This window comes from Dunckerocampus dactyliophorus, chromosome 15 (genome assembly GCF_027744805.1).
Source record: "Dunckerocampus dactyliophorus isolate RoL2022-P2 chromosome 15, RoL_Ddac_1.1, whole genome shotgun sequence".
NCBI lineage: Eukaryota > Metazoa > Chordata > Actinopteri > Syngnathiformes > Syngnathidae > Dunckerocampus > Dunckerocampus dactyliophorus.
In genome coordinates this window covers 891,483-907,711 of record NC_072833.1, presented here as the reverse complement: position 1 = coordinate 907,711, position 16,229 = coordinate 891,483, and the positions used below count along the sequence as shown (strand labels likewise).

Sequence of the window (16,229 nt, the reverse complement as noted above, 5' to 3'; positions counted from 1 at the left end):
AAGAGGCTTTTAAGTAGGCCAGACGTGATGCCACCCACATGTATGTTTACACACATCAGCCCGACTTGTGTTTTCACATTTATGGCGTCCTCTATGGGTTGTTGATGACTTTGGGCTTTGACATCAATGACTCAGGACTTGACTTTATTCTGATGACTTGCCGTGTCCTCATTCAAAGTATTCAACTAAAATGATGCTTGTCATTTTCAGCAAGGCAACATGTTTTCCCTTTGAATCTGCCTCATTGCATGCATCTATGAACGTCCAATCAGGTTTAAGAAGAAACAACAAATATGTAAATGACATAAATCATGAATGTCAGCGCTCTGTGACCGAGTCTTGTCACAATAGTCTCATATAGGGGGGGGGGACGGGGACTAAACAGTAGGGGTGTCACAAGACCTCAGACAAAATTTCTCGTTTCAAAAAAAAAAAAAAAAACTAAATGCAAAAAACAAAAACTGGTGTCTTGTGGGCACAAGCCTGGGACGATAAAATATGATTTACTTAATCACAATAAATGAAAATGAACTGGATAATCAATATATCGCCGTGTGCATGCGTGTTCGTTTTCCTCGTCTCCTGCCTCCAAAAAAGCAGGTTCACTCTGCATTGCTTGCAGGATCTTTGCATGTTTGTTCCTTGGGACAACGGCATGAACGGAGTGAGCCTTTTTGTCAGTCGTACAGTCTCTGTCTAGGTGGGTGGAGGAGGGGCCGTTAGCGTACACGGAGTGCAGTAGAGTGTAAAGTAGTAGAAATTAAATTAGTAGCAGTAGTAGTTGTCATATTTTTTCATTGTCCTTTTCTTAAAAGTAATCTCGTCTCGTATCGTTCTCGTAGAGCCAGCCTCATGTATGGTCTCATCTCGTCTTGTGACACCCCTACTGCACAGTTCTTATGACTTGTAAAGACTAAAAAAAAGTCATGCCTGTGACTTCGGACTTGACTCGACCCGTCTTGTGACTTGAGATTTGCAGCCTTTACTTGAGACTTGCAAAAACACTGACTTGCTCCCGCCTCTGGTTAGATGCAACACAGATAATGTATGTCAAAGCTTGACAATCATTAGACAAATCCTGAACTAGTCCTGCTCGTGCCCCTGCAAGGACGTTGTTTGCTTGATGGCGGCCATGTTTTCCAGCCAATCTTGCTCAAAATGTGATGGTGAACACCTTACTGTTACCAATGCAGTGTTTTCCCATACATTCAAAACTTTAAATTGATATTATCTTGTCATTATGGCAGTGAGACATTTGCTGATGTAGTCCTGTTTGTTTCTGTTGTTTTGTTATTGTCATTGCAACTATTATTGTTGCTGCTGCTGCTGTCTCTGTAATGTCCCCCTCTTGTCCACACCTTTACCTGCCCTGTCTTTTCTCTTCTTCTCTATCCCCTCCTGCTCCGGTCGCTCCAAATTTGCATAACAACAAACATCTAATAAACATCAAATAAATCCTGTCTTTTCCCTGCCAGAGCAAATCTGTTTGTTTAGCACGTCAGGGCATTTAGATCAACAATAGTATTTGCCCCAATGGCCGGTCAGGCACATACCATACCTGTTCGCTCGCGCTCATAAAAACATAACGGGACGGCCTGTGAATGGAGTTTGTCCTTCCAACTCCTTACAGTAGATGGGGTCGTAACTGTGCTTCATAACACACCTCATACGTACCTGCTGTGGCAAAGAATAAGGACACGTTGCCAATTGCCAATTTAGTAACTTTGTCAACATATTCAGCAACTATTCAGACTGCTCTTGATTAAAAAAAAAAAAAAAGATAATCTACCGAAAACAAAATAGCAACTTTTTTTTGGTCTGGAGGACTAACAGAAGTCCTCCATATGCTTATAACCTGATTCAAATAGCCCTGGGTGTCTACGTAACATGAGTGTCTCTGTCCCTCACATAGGTTTTCCCACATCAACTAACATTTCAGCATGAATAGACAGACATTTCTTTAGAAGCCATCTTTACAGCAGATTTTCTCAGGTTTTGAATGCAATCCCACTTACAGGGTTTAATAACAGCGGCGCCATGTCACGTAATTGTCCCACAAATAATAGCACAGCCAACAAAATGTGCTGACAAATTAGCACACTTTTGTGCACGGCAAATCAGGTGTTGAGCGTTTTTTTCACATAAACCATGTGCTATCAAAGTAAATCATGGAGTAATCACTGGGATAAGAGACACACAAGGTGGAGGGTTTGATGTGTAAGGACACATCGACATGAGGTCAATATGTGGCCTGCACAAGTAAAATCAGCTAAATATCGGGGTGGGGGGGGGGGGGGGTGTTCAAAATGATGACACAAAATGGGGGGCAACACAGAAGTGGGTAAGTCCTTGCAAAGTGTCCGCCGTCAGAGACAAATATGCATCCAGCGTGACTCATGGTGTCTGCTGAAGACTCCAAGAGGTGGCACTCTACTGCCACCCTCAGCCCGCCGCCAGCGTGACATCTGCAGTGGCCAGGATCTTCTGTCACGGTGCAAGACCCACATGACTTGTCATCCAAATGCTTCCAAAACCATTTGGAAAAAGGAGGCTTACACTGGCTGTGCAGCCTGAAGGTTTCTGCTGGCAAAGCTCAGCGACACGTAGCAGCAGTAATCTTCCTCCTCTTGACTTTAAAACTGGGCCACCAACCAACTCGCTTTCATCCATTTCCCCCACCTTAAGTGACTTTTTAATTTCTGACTAGTGTGCGACTTGACCTTCTCTCCATCCCATGTGAGCCAGTTGTGCTGGTACTCGGGATGGCCCTCATTTCTCTTCCACTTAACTTCATATTAAAAAAAGGTGCACTATTGAAAATGCTCCTTGCCAACACAGAAAAAAGCATTTATCAGCATATAAGCATATTTATTCACTTCTGAGGGGTATTGAGGGAAGAACATATAAAAATTGGGTTATAGCAAACCAATAACCCAAGTAATCTACTGTATTATCTATTGCTTATACATAGGGCTGTCAAAAACAGTGCCTTAACGGCGGCAACTCATTTATTTCATTAATTACAATACAATCTTTAGCCACATCTGTTACGACGGAGCCACAATAGCGTCCCCAGTCACACAGAATCTGCCACTCTTTAATAACTTGATTGTGACCTGAACACATCAGCAGCCGTGCAATTCCAACACCATATACGTATGCATCTCCAACTCAAACACATCTCTCGTCTGCCCCTCCTGGGAACCACACTTCCTTGTTGTCACGACAACGACAAGGAGGTGCATTCACTGATACTCCAAAATCACAACATCTTTATTATGCGTGCAAGTCTGGTCTTAATAAGCAGAAAGGCAAAAAAACCTGACGCAACTCTTACTGCGGAAGTACAATTTGCTGTATTTAAATTAGCTCAGAAAATACATCTTCACTCAAAATCCCCCAGCACACCATCCGTAGTCTCAATAGGAGCATGCCCCGACGTTGTCAGGCATGCGTACAAGCATGTGGGGGCCACACAAACTGCTGAGAATCATTTTGAGTTGCTACAAAGACATTTTAGCTAAATGGACCAGTGTGCTGCATCATTTTTTCACTTTCATTTTTGGGGTGTCTTTGATTTCCCCCCTCTATAGGGTGATCATTTTCATTTCTATCAAATGATGTGGCATCATTTTGTTACTAATACATCACCCACTTATTATCAGGAAACATATTCAACATCATTTTTCCCCTAGTTTAGATCTGATGTGTTTTCCAAGTGTTCCTCTAATTTTTTTGAGCAGTGTATAATCCTGTCCCGTCATTTCTCTTTCTGTTCATAAAATAAATGGGCATATTTCACACATAGTGGCAAATCGTGATTGATCATGATTCATTTGAAAACATTAACATTTTTCATCATTTGACAGGCCTAATTATTCAACATTTCTTCATCCAGTCGATCTTGGGGACTTAAGGCTCCTACTTAGGACCAATGGCACATTTGAGCCACCCGGGCAGCTGCTGTTGACATGCGCGTATGTGTTTGTATAACCATAGAACAATAATGAAAGATCAGTCAAAATCGTCTAAAATGGCCGCTACTGAAGGGGTCGTCTTTTGAAAAAAAATGGCTGCACTTGAATGAGTTTAGTAAGACCAACAATTTTACACGATATTCTTTTTAATAACGTTACACTGAAGCTAAGCAATAAATATTTCGGACTATTAATGAGACTTCTGGTGCTGCATGGTTTTGCACCATACTCCTTATCGTTCTTTCTTTCTTACCAACTTCATCAAAACGCTGTGCAGAATTAGCTAACCGACTATTTGTTCAAAGGAAGGAATTGGTGGCCTCTCAATGACCCGGTAGGCTATCGCATTATTCAGTAAGAGTTTTGGTGTCTGACAGCTGGCATTGACTCTGGCCACCTGCATTGCGGTAGAAAATGGATGGATTAAAATGCATAAAAAGGTTTTATATTTTGAACATTATTTTTAACACCGATTTCTGTAATGTTTTACTTTAAAATGTCAACAAACAAAAACATTAATTTTATCGAGTTAAGAAATGTCTGAGAGCCGCATGCACTCATCAAAAGAGCCACACATGGACCCCGAGCCACAAGCTTCCTACCCCCACTAGAGAGCTCTGTAAGTTTGTAAAACAGGGGTGTACTTCATTACACAGCATGACCAACAAATATTGTTTGACTTTTGTAACAAACCTCTGTGAGTCAGGTCCCTAATCCAGTAAAAGATAAACTTGAAAAAAATGGCTGTGCAAAATACTTTTAGGGTAGGGCTAATCATTTCACATGGTTACACAGTAGATCAATTTGTGGTGTGATTTAGAATATAAAACTAAATATCTTCAGTGCACTAGTAATTTATTGATGGTCCATAGTATAAACAACCAACAGCTAGAGCGGCACTTCCTGTGCAAGCTCCCCGCACCATGACACAGCAGTCCAGGCACAGTGAGGAGGAACTACCACTGTAGCGATGGAGCCAAATATGCGTGAAACTAACTTCACCACGATACACCGTGGACATGTCTGCATGGTGGTGTTGCGTTGTCTTCTTCTTGCTGGTAGCAGCAGTAGAGTTTGAGGCACATTACCGCACCTACCATGCTGGAGTGTGGCCCACAATTGTGGACGTCATATGGGCCGATCTCGTGGCAGAAGCCGATATCAGATCTTCAAAATACAGCAAATCGGAAGCCGATCCCGATCCTGAAGATCGGATAGGGACATCCCTAGTGTCCAGCATAAATAAATGGTTGTGTTTGCAGCTGGAGTTGAGTTGAAAATGACAACCAAAAAACAAAGTACATATTACATCTGATAAAAATTTTAAAAATGTCATTTTTAAACAGGGGCCTCAAGGTTACTGCTGGATGTCTGAGCACTAGAAAACGAACTAGATAAAATCATGGATTTTGCCGGAATTCCTGCAGTTTGTTTCATTCAGCCGTATGGCACCTGGAAGGCGCCAAACCTCACGTGCCTTCCCCACATCCTCGCCTCTCATTGGGAGATCAGACTCACGCAGGCGATATAAATGTTTTATCTTACCTCTCCCCCTATTTTTTTTTTGGATCATTATGCGGAGTGTTCTTGATCAACTTCAAAGCAACCTGTTATGTAACCCTCGGGCAAGCCATGAATTTATCAGTATAGTAAAAAAAAAAAAAATGTAAGTGGGGGTGGTGGGTGAGTTGAGATGTTAATGATATTTTTCCACTCTGTTGCAAAGGTCATAATATTATTTTACACTGACAATTAGATGTGTGTCCATCTCCCTTGATTGAAGCTAATATGTGCTGACAAGTAGGAGGGAGTGCACTCTCCACACTGTACTCTGCATTAAGGACACTTTTTACCCTCCCCAAGGCCCCCGGGCAATAACCTCCAAAGCTAATATCTTCTTGGCTTTTAGGAGTATGAGCCAGCGATTTGGGCCTAATTGGACAGGGGGACCGTTTCAAGGTTGCAGTAAAGCTTTTGTTCCCGTAGCTCCAGAGGAGAGGATTGTTTATATGAATATAACAAGTGTCAGGGGAGGGGAAATGGGGTCAGGTTTTATTCATGTCTTTGGTGCTGCTCCCCCCCGTTCAAAAAGGCTTTCACTTGAAACACAGCAGTGCGGTGTCACCTTAGGGCCGAGAGGAAGAACAAAAAGGACAAATGTAAAGGAAAAAAAAGTCACTTGAGGGCCTCACCTTGGCTACAAATTGTCTGTCCTTCTGGTCCAAATTGGCTGTGGGTGCAACGTAGTCCTTCCAGATGCGCACTTTACGCTCTTTAGCAGAACTAATGGAGGAAAGAAAGTATAAAACTCACTCAAGTAGCCTTAAGTGAGCCAGTAGAATGAACAGTAGCAGTTAAAAGTATGGACAGTTGCTGGTACAATGGAATAAGAAGTTTTTTAGACTCAGATTAATTGGATACAATTAACTTATCCAATACCAAAGACTATTCATACATATTTTTAAACCTGAACGCTCGCTCCCAAAAACGTATTTATACGTCTTAGGTTTTTGTGTGCAAGAGGCAATAAGAGGTGAAGACGCAACTGCAGACTAAAAGAAGTCACTTCTGCAGTTGTAAGCCATCAAAACAGCCACAAGGTGGCAGGAGTGCATTTGACCAGAGTTCGGCATGCATCTGTTGCATGTATCATCCAGTTTCATAGCAAGGAGGAAGTGAGCAAGGTGGTGGAGTGTAGCGTGCAAAAGGCTGCGCAATGTAGGGAAATTTTAACGTGCACGCACACAGTTCAGTTCCAAATGTAAAAATTGTAAATAGTTCATGGTGTTATATTTGTAAATAAATGGTTGTTTTGATGTAAAACAAGCCTTTTTTTGTGTTGGTATAGTTGTTTAGATATTTGAGCTGTCACAAAAGCAAAATATTAGTGTCAAAGTGAAAGTTATGCTTGAAACGTATCTTTTCACAAAAAGCCGGGACCTGATATTTTCCTGAAACTTACCTACTGTATGTTCTATTGCTGATTACTAAAGAACGGAAAAAGGTAGAAACAAACAGAGTCTAATCTTTCTTTTGGTAGGTTCCATGTTTGTGTAGCCATAGAACACAATATTCTGTGGGCCTTGAAAGCACAGTCAAAATAGTCTAAAATGGACAGTACTGAAGGGGTTGAATTTTGAAAATTGGCTGGGATTGAATGAGTTCATGAAATTGAAGGAACTCGAACTTATACAAACAAGTGGACTTAAAAGGAAAAGTGCATTTTTTGGGACAATTTTGCCCATCATCCACAATCCTTATGCAAAGATGAACACACGTCTCTCTTTTCTGTGCATTCTAAAGATATAAAAGCTAAAAAGATGTAGCTAAGAATGCACGTACTGGGAATCACCTATAAAGGCTGATGAAAAAAAACTCCAAAAAGCGCCAACAACACAACATTTCCATATAATGTGCCGTGCCACCACCACCACAAATAAATGAATATGAGGAACACTGAAAAACATAATGGTAAAGCTCTGTAGCTAAAGAAAAAAGAAAAAGCAGTTTGGTACCGTTCCGCAGCTCTGAGTTTCTCAGCTCCCTGCGTGTAGACGGCCATGGACCAGTCCACACAGCGAGCGAAGCCTTCCTTCAGCAGGAGCTCCGTTATGTTGCCGTTCTGGGAAGAAAAGTGCGGAAAGACACTGGCCTTTTAGAAGAACACATTCATACTTTTCCACTGAGCCTTGCTGAAGGGGGCGGGGCATACATTTTGGTGCAGGTTAAGGATGTTTTCTTTGACATATTTGAATCTCGAGCTGCGTTCACACTTGCCAAGTTTGCTAACATGTCTTACCGGGTGCAGGATGGTTCCCAGTATGACCTGGTTCGGGCAGCTCTCCAGAATGATCTGCACGTCTCTCTGCAGCAGACGGGACTCTGTGAAGAACTTCGCCTCGGCCGCAAACGGCTCCGGCGTCTCCGTGCCATCTGCTTCTCGCTTGAACGTGGGACACTGGAGGAACGGGGAGATGTGGAGGTGGGGGTGGTCATTCAGCAAGAAAAGCCTACAGTATGTTTTCATCTTTTATTGGCTGTCTTTTGCAGTTTAAGCACAGCTGTTTAACGCGGATGTCACATTGCAAAGCATCAGCCAAACAAATGCCAGAAAAGGGGGGGCCTTTAAACAGCAGTGTCATATCTTCAAGTGAGGAAGATTATCTCGAGTGGTCCACTGGCAGAGATTTATAAAACAGATTGATGGGGAACATTTTGCAGCAGCGGAACAAACCAGCACCAGTTTTTCATATTTCCTTTTGACGCTAGGACGTGCGGTGGTTATATTTGTGCCCGTAATGGTGCTCACGTTACCTTGACTCCAGACAGCATGACGGTGACCAGGTAGTAGTCGGGCAGCAGCAGGGCACGGACCACGCTGCCGTCACGCACGTGCTCAATGATGGCTGCATGAGGAAGGACGAGGGGGAGTGTGGAGTTAGTCGTCTGTTATGCAAAAGTGACTTTTTTTACCAGTAAGGTGTCCCTAGAGCCTCTTTATGAGCACCAAAACATGAGGAAAATCTATCATCTCCCTCACTTGTGTGTTCCACTCTCAGGTGGAGAGCAACTTCTGAAGTTCAGGCTTTGCCACACATCTTAAAAACACAACACTGCCAACTATCCTATTCGTCAGTTTGATCACTTTGTTTTTCTTCAGCAAATCAGGTAAGACAGCATGATGCACACAACACTCTGCGGGCCTCCTGTCCCATTCCTTCATTGTCACATTGTTATATGTGACACATGGCACCTATGCTGGCACCTACGAGGCCTGCCACAATAACCAATAAATCAATTAACTGCACTATAAATAAAAAAACTCAATTATTTTGTTGGCCTCGATATAATGACAGGTGCGTGCGTGTTTTGTGTCCTCCTCTCTCTCTACCAAACAGGCTGTATGACATGAGGATTCACTCTGTGCATGTCTCAACACCTGGGGCACGTTGGTTCTATAACGCAATGAACGGATTGAGTGAACCCTCCTGTCGGCATTCAGGGGAGAGAGAGATAGATACAGTAGATGGCTGTGTGTGTCGGGTGCTACACAGTCGAAGACTGTGTTTGTGCCGATTGTCTGTAAAACACCATCTGACATGACGAAGTTTGTGACAAAGACAATTCAATAAACACAAAATGGTGGATCTTGCATTTCAGTTGCCATGATTCCTGAACGACACCTCCTCCTACACCAGACGGAGTTTGCTGCATTCAAAACATGCACTTTGACCAAACTCCAACAAAACGTTACACCTCATTAAACGCAAACAGCGTACTCCACACAGAACTGTACATGTAAATGAGCTGAAGTCTGTACTGACACACAAGTTGAGTATTTCATATGGTTTTCTACTGATCTATTTTTTTCAAAGCAATACACTTTGGGGAACTATTTTACATCATGTTTTCGCACGCTTTTAAATGTAATTTCTTGACATTCCAATTACAATGTTAAATACTTTTGAGAACTGAAAATTAATTGATTTTGATACGGTGTACTTGCACTATTATGCTTATATCATCATCATTACATGAACAAAAAAATGGCCTCACAATAATGTTGACAATAATATCACTTACCAGCAAGAATTATCGTCCAGCAAAATTTGTTATTGTGACAGGCCTAGCATCGTCCGATCTCCAATGTCCGATACTGGCTTTTTTTGCCAATATGCCGATGTTGTCCAACTGTCAATTTCCGATCAACCAACACCACAGATATGTGTAACATCACACATCTCCTGTCATGGAATTACCACAATGTGGGGACCTGCAATAATGTTTTAGACATTTCGCTTGGAGATTATTAAAATATCCATCTAGTGTATGTCCATTTCTGGAAAAAAAAAAAATCTAGAATAATAACTTCTTGAGTTGCGTGAAGAGTAAGCTGATTGGTGCCGCATACCTCCACTCCTGTCTCGTTGTGAATCGCATCTCCACATTTGGTGACCCTCGACGTGGGTAAAAACGTCGACTGACAACAGAGACAGTGACACCGTGCCGGGGCTGCTACACGCCAACGAGTTGGCTAACGTCGGTGCTATCTGTGGCACACCCACGCCCGTGGATTCAACATATCTAGCCCAGATCCGACTGCGAGGAATACCACAGGATGTGACAAAGCATTTCCACGTATTGGAGCCGCTGGATGCCTCGATGACGGCAAGTACAGGAGCCCGTTTGGTCTAAATATACACAGCAGTTTGTTATTATCCGTCTTCATCGATTTCAACCGATATTATGGGACATCCCTACTAGCATCTATTATGTTGGATAAATGCAGAGTTAGTGTATATGTTGGAGTTAGACAAAGAGAAACACAAGGTCAACAAACAGAACTCCTGAAGGGCATGTTCCCACCAAAAGCCCTTTTCAACTGTCGTAATTCCAGCAGCAAGGGAAGATTTAGGATAACTCTATTCCAATCCAATTGTGGCATCTGTGAGATGCATTTCAAACGGGTGAAAAAGAGTATAATATGGGATAAGAGTCACCCGCACCAAAGTCAATTTGCTCTTAAATGGCACTTTTTCCATTCCAAGCACCTCCAGTGCATCGGCTTTGGTTAAAAACAAGAACGCAGCCAATGAAGAGGCTCTTTTCTTGTTCATTAGCTGGCTTGCTGGCAGGTCGGTGCAATGAGCTGAGCCGCTGTTAACAGCATCGAGTGGCACATTACAACTCTGCAAGAATGAACCGCTGAAGGTTGATCTTCTGGGCGCCATTAGCCTCGTGCCTTCCCTCCCACTCGCCTGTGTCCTCAGGCCAAATTAGGAGTTTATGACAGAGCCACCCGGCAGTAAATTTGGGACGATTGTTTTTTTTTTGTTTTGTGTTTGTTTTTTTCCCTTACCGTTGATGGGCTTCTGGTGCAAGGAGTCAACAAAGTTGCGGGGGCTCTCGATGGTGTACTTGATGTCGCGGACGGTTTGCGCGCCGCCGCCTTCGCTCCACATGCCCTTCTTGGAAGACTTGGCTTGGTCCTCCATCTCGCATAGTCGGACCTGATCAGGACTGCCACAAACACAGAAGGAGAAGCGTTCAATCAATGTGATAAAACATCTTTAATCCATCACAACCACACAATAATCATACTAATTAGCAATCACAGCAATAAAACAATAAATTGGTCACATCTGATTTATTCAATTCAGTCAAATTTAATGGGGGAAAAATGTAAATGACAGAAATATCAACACACACATTACAGGCCACTGCTGTCATTTGAATGACTTAAATGCCACTTTTTACTCGTAAAACTACGAGGTTATTCTGGGAAAATTTCAACATTTTCCTGTTAGATTACAACTTTTTTCTCCTAATGTTTTGACTTTCTTCTTGTGAATTAACAGCTGATTTTTCCTTTAAGTCTTCTTGTTAAATGACATTTTTAGAATGTGCAGTGGACCAATGAACAAACAGCCACAGGCCACAAACTTTAGATGCCCCCGCTCTAACATTTGGACTCTACCGAAAATAGGTCCAAAAATGACCACTGACCATTTTTCCCCCATTGGCAATCATCCTGAGAACACATGTTGGCTTCCTCTGTCCAAAGTGGTCATCATCATCATCATCATGATGATCATAGCAGATAATGATCCATCAGCGTGCAAAGTCACGGTGGATAACGGACAATGGAGTTGGAGCCGCTCTTCCAAATGATGAAGCATTAATCGCTGTTAACGTTCCTGGGGCTTGTGGGGCATCATTGCACACAATAAACGTAGAAAATAGTCTTACGTTGGAGGATGCAGATGCAATAGCTGATGCTGATGCTGATGTGCACGTGGTGGAGGTAGAGCACTACTGCCACCATGTGGACACTGGAGGTAGCACGTTGTTATTTTAAAACTGATAGCGATGTCTAAGCTGTCCTTTTAGTCAACTCATTCAGCGTCACTTCAATAATTAAGTCATGTTTGTATCTTCAAAAACTACTACTACTAATAATAATAATAATAATGTTTTAATGTGCGCAGAGCTGCAGCATTGTGTCACGCCACGCTGGGGGTAATTACAGGGCTCGGAACACACCAATTACAAACCAGAGAATCCAGCTGCAGTTACGCAACATCCCAAAGTACATGCGCTCGTATACGTTTGCACTTGCGCTTCGGTTATGCTCCTTTTAAGAACGTTTGTGATGAAATGTTCTGGTTTTCCAAGTGCATATTCCAACTATTAACCCTTCAGTCTTTCCAAGAAAATATTGCGTTTTGACATGACTATTTGAAAAGGCTTAGAGGCAAAAGGCACACTGGACATGATAAATCAGTATGACCCAAGGTGTTCACTCTTCCATTATGCAAATCATGACATCACCTGGCTCAGAAACGGGTCAGATCCCCGTCTCTACCATACCCGACAGGCTCATCAGAATGTCTGATCCACTTGTGATACTCTTCCTCATCTCTCAGGAAAGCCCAGTCATCATCATCATCATCATCCACAGCAGGCCCTTGAACACCACTGCTGCCTCCTGCGTGATTAGTGGTGTACTTTCTGCCGGGACTCTACCACGACTGTCGCTATTTTATACGTTTATACGTTTGAGATGACAATCTCAAATGTGTTTTATGTCAAATTTTCCTCTGGGACGTCCCCTCATGCCACCCCCCGAACATGGTGAAGCAAAGCATCGGCTCCAAAATGTGCCGCTCGTGGACCGCCATGGCTGCCACCCGCACAGGGGGGTCAAACTCATGAAACTGCTGAACTTTGCATAGAAACACGCCCACAAACGTTGCCCAGATGGAAGTTACATGTCTGCCATCTCCTGGCGCAAAGGAGTAACTACAAGAGGCATCATATTTGTCTTTGTGGCTTGTTCAATTCACTTGTTGCAATTTTGTGACTTTGCCGCTTAAAGGGTTAAAACATTCCAAAGAGAAAAGTCCTTACTTATTCCCTCTGATTCCTTCCCTGCGCACTGTGGCGAGGCCCTCGTTTACCAGAGACTCAGCAATGTTCTCGCCGCCCATATCTGCAAGAACAAAATAAAAGCATAAAAGCAAACCTGTGTCAGTAAAAGGAGCACTGCAGCAAAGCGGAGTCATCCAGCACGAAGGCACAGCAACGGGCTATGCTAACCTTAGCATGTGTGTGTTTAGCAGCACTGTATATCACAACAATGAAGAATCCGCTGTGCAAGTTAGCTGCATGTGGCCCGGCCGGGCGTACTCACCTTTCCCCAGGTAGACCATGCCATACTCCCGGCCCAGGGCGGTCTTGATCTCCACGGTGAAACACACCTCTTTGCCAATCAGCTTCTTCCTGAGGAACTCTCTGGCTTGAAAGGCCCATGGCTGTGACAACAGAGAAGGTGTTACCTCACCACAGCAGACCTTGGGGTGGCTTTCCCTCAAACTAATACAGTAATCCCTCGTTTGTCACCGTAAACTGGCCATCTAAATATAGTTTTTAACATTAGTAGAGCCCTCGCAACATGACATAACACTCCAATTACCCAATGTAGCAGACAAAACATGAAACGAGACATAAGACTTGTGAGTGTTGCGGGAAATGTGTTCCGCTGCTAGGGGAGCTGAGTGGGGGGGGGCACAGGTTAGGGATTCATGTGTTAGGGATTGTGGAAAAAATGTACATTACTGACACCTCGTGCCCAGTGTAGAATATTGCCTATCATCAACGTCTGAATGAGTCTTCTGAATGCCTTATATTTGGATTTTAGCTCATTTAGCCATTTTTATGCGTGAAAATGATTAATTTAGGCAAAAATTTGCTTAAATATGCTTTTTTTTTTTTTACTTATACTACTACTACTAATACTACTACTACTAATAATAATAATAAATAATAAGTATTCAACCATAAAACAGCATGGTTTATTAGTTCATAGATTTTTGAACATCTATGCTAGCGTGAAATGACTGTAGCGTTTGCAACCAACACAGGCAAGAGAATCTTTCTCACACACACAAAGATGGCCGTCTCAGAAGACCCGGCATCTATCCGCCGTGCATTTCACACAGAAACAAGCGAAGGAATGCTGTCTGGACTTTGTGTGTTTTCACCCAACACACAAGAATCCTACCCCCCCCCCCAAAAAAATAATTAAGAGACCTGACGATGTTGTATCAGCGCATAAAATGCTTGTCAGGCAGCACAACACAGCGGGGTGGTGGAAGCGGGTCTGATGGTACCCTCCAATGGCACAAAATTGCTGGGTTGACTTTTTACAGCATATTAAGGAAAGCAAAAAAAAAAGGTGTTTTAGCGGCTGTAGCCCCTTTCGCGCAGATATCTCACAACTTCAGAGCCCGAGCTGAAGCAGCTGCATTTACTTCCTTGCGTCCTCTACACAGAACCCAGGAAACATTCTAACGCAGTTCTGCTATTATTTTTACAGCACGAGCTCGTCAACAAACAACAACCCACCTCATCGGGGGTGTCCTTGGTGTCCGGCTGGCTCTGAGCTGCTCGCCTCGCCATGGCGCCCGCGCGGATGTTACTGAGATTGATCTGACGCTCCGGGGGCGGACCACCTCGAGGCTGACCCCGGACGATGATGGCGCAGCCCGAAAGCACCTGGAGGGAAAGCAACAACAACAACAGCATAAGGAGAGGATGTGCTTGTTGCTATGGCGACCATCTATCAAGAGGGTAACAACCTTGGCATTGTGTGAATCTGTGTAAACAGACATTATCTGGGGGGGGGGGGTACACTGTTGATCCAAGATGGGAGAGAGATAAATACTAACCATCATCCCTTAGGTTAACAAACTACTTTGAATATGATGCTAATGCTCATGTAGAGTGAGTGAGTGACCAGGGGGTGGTTGAAAATAGGAACTACGTGTCCTATTTGGGGGCTGGGGGGTCCGCCTTGCAACTTATGCATTTTTACATTCCTTTGAAAAAAAAACAGTAAAACAGAAGTGCATTTTTAGGTGTTAGCATGCGTGCTAATTAGCCCAAGCTAGGCTAACACGTCCTGTACCACTCGATCCGGGCGCAGGAACACGAGTGAAGTCGTGAAAAGTGCAGTGAAGTGGTGAAAAGTTCAAAGTTCACCACTCACTCACTCATTTTAGTTGGCTGGGAAAGCGCACATCTGTTTCAGCTAGTTGCTAGCATGTTACCTAACATGCCAGTTAGCTTTCCCTTTACAACGGCCGCACCCCCGACGTGTACCTATATATAAATATATTCTGTACACATTTGCAAAGTTGGGTATTGTACATGTTAGGCCGTTTAAATCACTTCAGAACGTTTAACACACGTATGTAGCTTGTTAGCAGGCTAGCTAATATTAGCTAGTGGTTGCAATAATTGGGCTCACTCGGCGTGCTGTTCATGGGGCCAGCATGCACGAGGTACACATGACATACGCTGTCACATTAAAGTGAATAAACGATATGTAAATAAAGTATACGTGTAGGCGTCGCCTAGCTAGCCTGCTAACTAGCATTCACACGTCTACACATGAGGGAGGGGGGAGATCTTACCATCTTAACTATCCCCCTCTGGAGAGGTGCAGAGGCAGCCGAGGTTGTCTGGGATGGAGCCGAAACAGATGCCATGTCCACCGGGTTTGGATGTTCGAGTGACGCCGCAAGAGAGAAGGAAGGCAGACGAGGTAACAAAAAAGCAGGAACACTGAGCCTGTGGCTGCTCTTCCAGAAAGCCAGGAGAAAAGGGCTGAAGGCTGGTCAACACACACTTTATACCGGAAGCACACTGTGACATATACAATCTGCGTCACTTCCTGCTACAATGAATGGGAGTGAATTGAGGCCGTCAAAAGGTACTTCCGGGTTAGCATGTGAGACACGTCAGCATAGCATAACCCCGGCTAATGCTGCGTTCATGGACTGTGGGGGAAGAACCGCGTCAAATAATACCACGGAATAAAAGTAGTAATTGTTTTATCATGAAAAATGCACAATCCAATTATTAGTTTATGTTTTGCTAATTAGATGTGGTGTCATTACGTCTAAAAATGTTAAATTACATTTTTAACTGGATTTGTTTTTCATTTTATGTTTACGTGCAAATCTCCACCGGATAAGAAGAGATTACGTCAGCAAACATAAAATGTATCATTAAAACGAATAAATATTTGGAAACAGTTTCCAGATGGGAATGTGGAGTTTCCTGTGTGAAAGGAACATGGACACTCAGGGGAGTGCCAAAATAAATACCTTCACATGTTTTCTATGATTAAGACCTATGTTTAATATTATTACTTCACCAAGCAGGAGTTATTAAATTCAAGGATTA

General features: G+C 43.2%; 1 protein-coding gene across 1 annotated transcript in view; it reads right to left on the bottom strand.

Moving 5' to 3' along the window:
• The window catches only part of snd1 (staphylococcal nuclease and tudor domain containing 1), a 160,447-nt gene extending 144,747 nt beyond the window's left edge, over positions 1–15,700 (bottom strand). The window contains exons 1-9 of the mRNA XM_054800418.1: positions 15,455–15,700; positions 14,385–14,534; positions 13,171–13,291; positions 12,888–12,969; positions 10,837–10,997; positions 8,292–8,383; positions 7,777–7,935; positions 7,493–7,599; positions 6,170–6,260 (exon numbers count right to left, since the gene is read on the bottom strand). Of these exons, the coding sequence (XP_054656393.1) occupies positions 6,170–6,260; positions 7,493–7,599; positions 7,777–7,935; positions 8,292–8,383; positions 10,837–10,997; positions 12,888–12,969; positions 13,171–13,291; positions 14,385–14,534; positions 15,455–15,529 (1,038 nt within the window). The 5' untranslated portion in view covers positions 15,530–15,700. The remainder of the gene's footprint in view (positions 1–6,169; positions 6,261–7,492; positions 7,600–7,776; positions 7,936–8,291; positions 8,384–10,836; positions 10,998–12,887; positions 12,970–13,170; positions 13,292–14,384; positions 14,535–15,454) is intronic.
• Positions 15,701–16,229: the final 529 nt, after the last annotated feature.